A 10,872-nucleotide genomic window follows, 5' to 3' on the forward strand; every position below is an offset into this window, starting at 1 on the left:
ATCAACATCATGTACGGCCTCTTTAATGATGTGAATAAAATGTACAAGCTTTAAAAATATTTACCCGTATTGAAATAATAATTTGGTCCGTCCCGGATATTCTCTATATTTTCGCGATTATTATTTGTACCTTTTCTTCTGATACCAATTGTCATATATCCTGCTTTTGTGTGCGATAGTTTGGCCATTGCGTATATCTGCGTTCCCCAGCTACATATGAGGGGAACAATTTACTAGAACTCTTGCCTCTCAAAAATAACGTCGTCTAAAATACGACGTTCTCACGTTGCGAGCGCATGTTCGAATCTCCAGATATGACGTCATGATAGAACAATGTTTTATCGTTAGTAAACCACGCTTCGTTCTTCATTGTTCTTTGCGATTTATCTCGCAGGTTTCATATATAGAGAAATTCATGTTTGATGATATAAAGTTCATTATATTAATTTTGAATGAAATTTGAAAGTCTGTCTTTGGAACTATTTTAAATAAAACGCCTAAACGTACTATCCGAGAAAATCAAAGATGGCAACTCACTGGCATGCACCAAACTGGCATGTCGTGTCGGGCTATTTCCGCTGTGTTGAACATTAATCAAACTGTAATGAGTCATTAGGAAACACACATTGACTAGACATGTGAGGGACTTGCCGAGATCACGTCCACGTGAGACGAGGGCCAGAGAGGATAGGACCTTTGTACGCCAGGAAAAATGGCTGCCAAATTCAACTTGCACTGTTCTTCGTCATCATTGACATGCGCACACCACACTGGAACTTGAGGTAATGTAGGAGGATTTATTGTTTTGATCAGAGTCGGTTTTTATTGCAGCACGTTGTTGGTAGGACAGGCAAAGAGGAACACCTTATCATCTGCGCAACATCCAGGAAACAGTGGCAATTGGTGGCGGCTCAGTGATGGTGTGGTGATGTTGCTCGTTTGATTGTAAACTTGATTTGGCCAAAGTTCAGGGGACAAATGTACCGCGATACCATATTGGACGGTATTGTTGTGGCTCATTTTGATAACCATGCACTTGCCAGACGTCCTGTATTCAGGGGCGGTCGGGTAGCCTAGTGGTTAAAGCGTTTGCTCGTCACGCCGGACCCGGGTTCGATTCCCGACATGGGTACAATGTGTGAAGCCCTTTTCTGGTGTCCCCCGCCGTGATATTGCTGGAATATTGCTAAAAGCGGCGTAAAACCCCTCACTCACTCACTCACTCACTCCTGAATTCAGGGACGACAATGCCCGATCCCACCAGCACGTTCGAGCTGTGACTGACCATATCCGGCTCAGACGCTACCTTGGCCTTCATGGATCCAGACCAAGAATATACCCTGGCATTGCATAATGGAATGGCAACTCATCCCTCAGTGAGGATCAGGCGTCTGATTTGAGTATGAGGAGATCTTACGGATTTGATCCGTGTACGGGTGGCTACACCAGATATTGACTTGCTGATCATTTAACTTGACATCGGTACAACGTGACTGAGACAAGTACGTGTTGATATGTCATCTCATTCCTGACAGTTACCATACTTATACTGACTCTGTGTATCCCCGATGACAGTCCGTGTAGTCTCTGGCGAATAAATGTGCTTTTATTCTTTGCAAATGCTCGTTTTTCCTGTTATTTATAAAATGAATATCTTATTTGATAATAAATAACACTTTGAAATGCGTTTATCTCGCTTTCCAGCATTTGTTTACCCATATCTTTGCTGATTAAGAAAAGCTCTTGGTGGTGCGGTACATTTGATGAGGAGTCTATCTGTGTGCCTGGTTTTGTAATTAAGGACTCCTTACATATGTATATTTGTTCTTGTCACATAGACCTCTATATACGTACTACAACACCTACAACTTCTACTGCTTCTAGTGCTACTACGTCTTCAACTACTACACCTACTCCTACTCCTACTCCTACTACTACTACTACTACTACTACTACTGCAACTACTATTACACCTACTTTTACTTTTATCACTGCGCCTACTACCACCTTTGCTACTACTACTACTACTACTACTACTACTTCTGCTACTACTACACATTTTCACACAAAAACTTGAGTCAGTTGATCGAATTGTTCCGCTGTCACAAGTCTGTAAAATAGGCAGGGATCTGTGACCTTGGACAAACTTCAGGAACGTGAAGAATTCTTTCTAAGTGAGGCTCAGAACTGCAACCCACGAATATGTGTGTCTTTGTCCCGATCATCGAGCCCTCTGTGTATATGTGTCCCTGTTCTTGCCATCAAGGCCTCTGTATATATGTGCCTGTTCTTGTCATCAAGGCCTCTGTATATATGTGCCTGTTCTTGTCATCAAGGCCTCTGTATATATGTGCCTGTTCTTGTCATCAAGGCCTCTGTATATATGTGCCTGTTCTTGTCATCAAGGCCTCTGTATATATGTGCCTGTTCTTGTCATCAAGGCCTCTGTATATATGTGCCTGTTCTTGTCATCAAGGCCTCTGTATATATGTGCCTGTTCTTGTCATCAAGGCCTCTGTATAAATATATCTGGCTTGTATTTGTGCGTGTATAGATGTGCCTACACAGCTTGTAATCATTTAAATTATTGGGTGAACTGGGGTTTAACGTCGGATTCTTGCACTAATATGAAGTGACAGTCCACTAAGATATCATGCCGCAATTTAACAAGAATACCCCACTCAGACACAGTATAATGACTCCGATCCGACCAGTACGTGTTTTAGCCCCTTTATGTCGTTTGCCTGACAGGGTAACAACAAGTATTATCTTTAAACGTATTTTGGTAGGACGCGGTCGGGGATCGCACCCCGAACCTTCCGCTCTCCGTGGGGACGCTCTACCACTTGACCACGGAGGCGGCCCATTTTAATTTTTGAATTACTTTTGGCACTCTTCGTCCCTACCAGCGACTATGGTGTTAATGGAGTGTGTGAATTGAATTTAACTCCTCTTGGAACAATATTCCAGTTATATCAGGTAGTGTAAGCTAAATGGGGGAGGAAAACCCGAGATGATGCAGGTTTCAGATTATTACCACTTTGGGGAAACCCCCGAACACGGGTGTGATGCTGGCAAACCAAGGAACATAATCAGGACGAAGCGCTATTCGAAACAACGGTCATAGATTTCTGGTGTGCCAAGGGGACGCAACTCTGCACAGTGAATTACGGCGTGCAATTGAAAGCAACACCAAAAACCAGACATGCTTCACCGAGAAAAAGAGAATCAGGATATTGAATCCGTCTGCCAATAACTAAACCTACAGTGTGCTGTTGTGAACCACGACTTCCTTTTCGAGACAAATATCACGAGTAATCGCAAGGAACAAATAGCATCTTGTGACAAAGCGAATCGTCGTTTCCGCATCATAGTTACGCTGTCTTTATGCCTTGTTCCTGTAAACAAAGATGCAATATTACAGTATATGACATTTAAGTATCGATTTGTTGCTTGCAATGTAGTTTCCTGTACACGGGATAGATACTTCACGATGCGGAAAACAAGACTGACATAACGAGACTCGGAATAAGTCTAATTGTAAATCGTAATGCGTAGTCTAATCTTCAGAAATGGCAAGGGTGGCATTTATTAATCTCAACCGCATTACCTTTCACTAAGGAGCTAGCGTTCTTTATGTATCAGGTTTCAGAGACAATTAACATTACACCGCGTGCTCTGAACAAAGGGAGATAACCGTACGTTTGAGCCGAAGGATGCTGTGGACAAAAGGGACAAGGCTTACTTCTGACGTATGCATTTCCTGATAACTAACATCGCGTCAGAATATCGGAAATAAAGAGGTACTGTTACGGGAAAGAAATATAAATAATGTATATGATGCATGTAATATGAGAGTTGTCAGGAAAAAAATACTATGGTATTCCATAAACATGTGGAATAAACCTACATGTAGGATCTTTAATATTAATTATTAATCATTACTTCAGATTTTGATCACATTAAGTAATAGCTCTGAAAATATGATATATGCACATGTCTTGATAACGGTAAAACAGAGCAAAGAGAAACATTCACTAGGCAACAAGGGTTACAGTGAGTGTGACCCGTAAATGTTTCATTTACGGTTTAGGGGAGGTAACTCCATGTATAGCTTTGACCATATTCTTTGTCACTACTACTACTATTAGTAGAACTGCTGCTGCTGCTGCTTCTGCTACTACTATTCGTCACTTTTTGTTACAGTAAATTCACGGCATACCAGTTTAATGTTAAAGGAAAGTGATGCAGATCAACCACGATGGTGAAAGCTACAATGACGGGGATGGTGCTGAACCAAGCATCATAATCAGGGTGGATATTGGAGTCAAACCGACGACCAAATAGCATCCTGACACATTCGAAGGGGCGCAACTCTGCAGATGACCTGAATTCTGAGCTTAAAGATCGTTATGAACTACAAGGGTATTTTATGTACTCAGATTGATCGTCATCATAGATACATCAATGTGATACATTTCTTGACACCCTTTCCAAGCCATAAACATCATGGAATACATGTAAACAAAGTATGAACGTTTGAATTTGTCCATGATCACTTTACGCATCTGCGATCTATTTTTCAGAATATTTATAGGAACTCTGTGATAAAAACACATAGTAGCGCAAGAACTTACTACTTAAGAAGCTTTGAACTGTAAATTGTGATGTGGAATTACTTACAAATACACGGACCTTTGTTTGTTTACACCAGCAGCCGTATGTGAAAGACGGGTAACTATTGAATAGTTTTAATAGCCACTTTACCGTCCTCTAACATCGAAACAATTTTATAAACTTTATTTTAAAAAAAATCATTTTAGCTGTAACTGTTTGGTACTGAAGGAGCTCTGCATTAAACATTTTGTGTACGCAAACATAAGCTACATCAAGAAAGAAACATCGACCAATCCTGATGTATATGGCCTACAGTTTCTATGAATGCATAGCGTCATTGCAAAACAATATCAAGCATTTAGGGCGTTGGTTAAGTAAACCTGGCGTATAGCCAAAAAGGGTTAAACCCATACCGTAACATGTCGATAGCACTGTGTCGTGTACTTAACACTCTACCTTTCTTTCCTAAACGATACATCAAGGCATGAGAAAACGTTTAAAAAAATATTCTTGAGGTGTTTAAACGTGACTGTGTTTTCTGTGGCCTACATAGTTTGGAGTACATTTCTGTCAATTTATTACATTTACGATCATTAAATCAAACAAGCGCGTGCGGAAGTTGGTAATTATACGACGGCCCTCGAGTGCTGTTGACTGGCGTAGTGTGAAAAACGTCGTAGAAGTTTCGGAATTCAACCGGCGTGCCCTCTTGGGCGAGACGTTCCCAGCCAAGAAAAGATATATGCGTGACTGTAATGTAAACATATTTTTGAATAGCTTCAAACACTTGGTAGTCATGAACTCAACCTATGTCACTGTAAGCACAGGGATAGTAAAACGGACGTTATTCATGTTCAGGTCCTTTATGTTATCGCCAACAGCCCTGGATGAGAATTATCGTTAATCTGAGTTGGTCGGGTTATAGATTTAGCCAAACCGGTTCTCCGTGTTTCCAATAATAGCAAACTGCGGTGCTCTGTAGCGAGGAATTATCAACAAACCGGCGATCTCTATACGGGTATGTGATAGAAGAAATATTATGGTGAAGACATAAGGACTTAAAACATGGCGGAATCAGAGACAGGGGGGACTAGCGAATCTGGTTCTGTGGGTTCTCAGAAGAGGGAGTTCACCTGGGCAGACGACACCGCGACGCTTGGTGTTTATAAGGACGACGAACGTCTGCCCCGAATCGTGAAATTTGAGGAGAACAAGGAAGGGAAACTGTCTCCTGGTTTAAAAATTTATTGTAAACAGCCAGTTTTGTTTCATACTAAAAGCACAAAGAGGGTTGCTAGTGCACGAACTATTCATAAGGACAAGGACACGGGGATGTACTTTGAGGTTGGACAGACATTACTTTTACCCGAGGACTATGAAGGTGAGTGGTCGTGAATGTTGAAACCGGTTTGGGTTTACAGGAATCAAAAGGCCTGACTGGACCGGAAACACGTGCGTGAACTCATTCCGGTTTGTTGTTAGTTGGTTTTAAACATTCATGTGATCCAAATGAGATAGAGTCACGAAACATATGGTAAGCGAGAACCGACACAGACAAGCTTATCCGATTTTTATAGTATCAGAGTCAACGTGACTTACATCTCAAATCCCCTTTTACATAAAGAGAAACGTATAACATACAAGACCACGTTGTGATCTGCGTAATAACAAAAATTCTATTATTTTCATAAAATAATTATGAAAGACCAAGTCCAGCAAGAGGAAGAATCTAGCCCTTTCTGCTATTGCTTTTAGTTTAATGGTACAGTGAACATACATAAAGATTTGCCTGAGTCGAAGCAACATAATCATTTATATTCATGCATAACGTTGCATAGGTGAACCGTTTATTGTGATAAGCTGAACCTTTATCCATCAAAGTTGGGTTATTACATATAACTTAAGCATATGACAACATAAATTTAAACCGACTTCAGGATTCACACTCTTTACTTTGGTGTCATTTGCTTGTACTTTAAAGGTAAAAGTTATTTTTCAGGATGGTTTGAGATGGTCCCCTCTGATTTCGGACGGGCCACTTGCTTCCGGTCAATAGCGGAAGTTTCCGAGGCCATGCCCCGGAAGTTTTTCTCAAGGTCAAACATCAAGGCTATCCGGATCCAGAAGCAAGAAGATGGAAACCAGAAGATCTTTGAAAGGAAGGTTCCTGCTGGGTCCGTTCTTAAAGTTGAAAGCATTTTTACAGCAACTTGGAAAACGAGTGCTGTGACTGGGGTGTTCAAGAAAAGCAAAACTGAGTGGACCACAACAGAAGTGAAATACTTGAAATGTATAGACACTGACCAGAAGGAAATACTTGTCCCCCTCACCAAAACTGGAAAGTTTAATGCGCTGTACGAGAAGGGTAACCTAAACAAGAACTCTGTGTATAGGATGAAAGACATCCTTTCGGATCTGACTCTGCCAATTAAAGCTAGACTGTTGTTCGGCAAGGCGCCAGTGGTTCCTTGCATATTCACCGGTATGATGATCATTAAGGGTGCCGAAACTGCCGAAACCATTATCGCTAGTACTGTTTTGAATAAAAGGAATGTTTTGTTTGAAGTGCCAGTTACAGCAGCTTGTACTGTGACAGAATCTGCTGATGAGGAAGAGTACACGGATCTGGACTCCTACAAGGATGCTAAGAGACTGTGCAGGAAGTATGCATCGTTGTACAGCATGATGATAAAGTTGAGTCCAGATCTGGACACGAACCAGCAGGTGATCCAGCACATCCCCACCTCCTCTACTGGAAATACCCTGTCCCTAGACCTCATTGGGGACATCAGCTTGACCGATGAACCGGTCAGCATGATGATGGAGTCGGACACTGACTCTGTCCAGAGCGAGGACCAGAGCCCTGTCTTTAGAGGGACATTGTTAGAACTTAAGGAGTTTAAGAATAGGGAATCTACCACAACAGTGTGAGGGTCGGAGCAGGAGTCCAGAGCGGGCACACTCCAATGAGTCACGGGGGTAAGGGTGGGGTAGTTCGGAGCTCAGTGAGAGTGGGGCTGGGGTAGGTGTTTTTTGGGGGGATGTGTTTATGGCAGGGGTGGTTGGGGGAAGATGAATGAGAGACGGATGTTGGAGACACTCGGACACAATGGTGCCAGCCATGATAGTCGGTCTTATTAATCGTGTGAGTGAGCAAGAAGTGTTTTGCACCCCTAAAGCAATGTACCAGCCATATCGGGGGACACCCCACACGTTGTGGGGAATCGAACCCAGGACTTTGGCTTCGGGTGTGAACTCGTTAACCACTGGGCTACCAAATCACCCATCATTTAGTCGGATGAGGAAGAAACCGCATCAGGGAAGGGTATGATAATTGGCTGTTTAGCAGAAATCAAGGAATAGGATGTGATTTTTACGAGAAGTCAAGCCATACTGTAATTATACATCAAACGATAGATAGTCCTATATTGTTGAAAACTACATTATTGTCACGATAACCACAATGATATTAATGTGTATGTGTGCTCGGGACATGTTCATCCTAGTAGGGAACAATATTCCCTCTGTCCCCGTAATCTGTAATCGTCTTTGAATGTTCGCTATCGTGACGTTTCTTGCTGATCAGTATGGCTTAACGTCGACGGAAGAGTTTGGGTTGGCCTATAACATTTGATTTACAGAAGCGTTAAAGTAATGTTATGTCTTCTGTGCCACTAAGCCAGTGTGCTATGATAATCTCACTTTGTCAGTTTGTTTCGGACCAGATTGTTCGAAGACATGTTTCTTTTCTTGTGGGTATTTCCTCAGCCCAGATTATATTTTCGTCAAACTCCACAGGTGAAAAAAACATGATCGTTTTCGGCTGTTTCTTTATCGGAAATGAAAATTGAAAAAATATTAATGTGAAAATTTTGTCTACGCTTAAAATACATGTATGATTGATTATACAAAGCTTGCTAATAGTATTTGAATTGACAAAAAAATATTTTGAATGAAAAGTTCCCTTACCTGCCAAAGTGTTATACATGCTGCGGGCAATTTGATCTGGTAAAGAAATATTAGAAGGCTTTCTGTGTATTTTGTACTCTAAAATATTTGTTAGATATATATATATAACCCAGATGTATAAGTTCCTTCGTAGCTTCTGGGCGAGTGAGTTTCAATTTTATGATAGTCGGGGCATATAGCGGAACCCACAGGGACGGGTATTGAATGAAACCCATAGGCACGAGTATAGGCGAAACCCTCAGGCACTAGTATAGGGGAAACCCTCAGGCACGAGTAAAGGGGAAACCCACAGGGACGAGTATAGGGGAAACCCACTGGCACGAGTACAGGGGAAACCCATCAGGCACGAGTATAGGGAAACCCACAGGCACAAGTATAGGGGAAACCCACAGGGACGAGTATAGGGAAACCCTCAGGCACGAGTACAGGGGAAACCCTCAGGCACGAGTATAGGGAAACCCACAGGGACGAGTATAGGGAAACCCTCAGGCACGAGTATAAGGGAAACCCAAAGGGACGAGTATAGGGGAAACCCACAGGCACGAGTACAGGGGAAACCCTCATACACAAGTTAGGGGAAACCCACAGGCACGAGAATAGGGGAAACCCTCAGACACGAGTTAAGGGGAACCCACAGTCACGAGTATAGGGGAACCCTCAGGCACGAGTATAGGGGAAACCCACAGGCACAAGTATAGGGGAAACCCTCAAGAACGAGTATAGGGGAAACCCACAGGCACGAGTACAGGAGAAACCCTCATAGACAAGTTAGGGGAAACCAACAGGCACGAGAATAGGGGGAACCCTCAGGCACGAGTTAAGGGGAACCCACAGTCACGAGTATAGGGAAACCCTCAGGCACGAGTATAGGGGAAACCCACAGGCACGAGTACAGGGGAAACCCTCATAAACAAGTTAGGGGAAACCCACAGGCACAAGTATAGGGGAAACCCTCAAGCTCGAGTATAGGGGAAACCCTCAGGCACGAGTATAATTTTTTTTATAAACCGAGAATCATAATAGGATAAATTGTTGTCGAATAACGAATTCAAATCCTCGATCAGTTGGTCCTGGAACGCATAAGGTAGGCAAAACTGCACAGCGAATTGCGGCGCCTTAGACATGCCCTGGGGCGAATAAGGAATTAATACACCTTGGTTTTATAGGCCTTGGGGGATATTGTGGCAGCACAATAAATATCAATGAATGACATATAAAAAAACCGTATATCGTAGTGCTATGAATCACAAGTTGGTGTTTCACTTTGCTGATTTGTTGTGGACAACGCATGTGTGTGTACCGTCAAAGACTCCAAAGGGAGGTAACTGTGATCGTTTTGTTATGTTGCATTATTTATTTGAATTATCTTTTATCCCCTATCTTTAACAAGAGTGAGTGAGTGAGTGAGTGACTTGTGTGCTTACTGTCCGGTGCTAAAGGGAATGTATTTATGTACAATAATCAATGTGTTTATATCATAAATAAACCATTAGAAAAGAAGTTTCGTGTATCTTTGACAATGAATTAGTGTGAGTGAGTGAGTGAGTTTGGTTTAACGCCGCTTTTAACAGTGTTCCAGTTATATTACGGCATGTCATATTGATGTGGGAGGAAAGCCCGAAGTGATGCAGGTCTCAGACGGTTACCACTTTAGTGAAACCCACGAGCACGGGTATGTTGCTGACAAACCTATAAAACATAATCGGGGCGAACCGGGATTCGAACCCACAATCATAGGTTTCTGGCGTGCCGAAGGGACGCAACTCTGCACCTCGAATCGCGGCGCCTAAGACGACTGGGCCCTCGTGTAATAAGGAATCTTGTCTGGGCCAGACAATCCTGTGATTGACATCATGAGAATCGATCCACGCAATTGGGATACGATGCCATGCATCAAAAATTAAGTCAGCGATCCATTTAGTTACCCATTATCACAAGCATGGGCTGCTAAAGTCCTATTCTATACCGGATCTTCACAGGGGGGTTGGGATGGTAATTAACCATTCAGATGAAATTGGTGGGGTGCGGAAAAAAATCTTTATTTCTGTATAAATTACCAAGACAATAAATAGGTCTTAACTGTGCACCACCCCTTTTTATTTAAAAAAAAATCTTTATTTCTGTATAAATTACCACTAAAGACAATAAATAGATCTTAACTGTGCACACACACACACACACACACACACCTTTTAAAAAAAAGCTGTATCCGCCAATGCACAGGTATGTTGTCTACAAATCTTCAACCACAATCCTAGGGAGTCTGTATTCAAAACCAACATCACA

At 42.2% G+C, this 10,872-nt stretch overlaps 1 protein-coding gene across 1 annotated transcript; it reads left to right on the forward strand.

The window, feature by feature from the left end:
• Window positions 1–5,605: 5,605 nt before the first annotated feature.
• On the forward strand, window positions 5,606–7,627 carry LOC139479824 (uncharacterized). The gene is made up of 2 exons (XM_071262712.1): window positions 5,606–5,998; window positions 6,617–7,627. The coding sequence occupies exons 1-2, from the start codon at window positions 5,683–5,685 to the stop codon at window positions 7,546–7,548; spliced, it is 1,248 nt and encodes a 415-aa protein (XP_071118813.1). The 5' UTR covers window positions 5,606–5,682; the 3' UTR covers window positions 7,549–7,627.
• The last annotated feature ends 3,245 nt before the right edge of the window (window positions 7,628–10,872 follow it).

This window comes from Haliotis cracherodii, unplaced genomic scaffold, assembly GCF_022045235.1.
Source record: "Haliotis cracherodii isolate W230 unplaced genomic scaffold, xgHalCrac1.p SCAF_4, whole genome shotgun sequence".
In the NCBI taxonomy this organism is placed as follows: Eukaryota; Metazoa; Mollusca; class Gastropoda; order Lepetellida; family Haliotidae; genus Haliotis; species Haliotis cracherodii.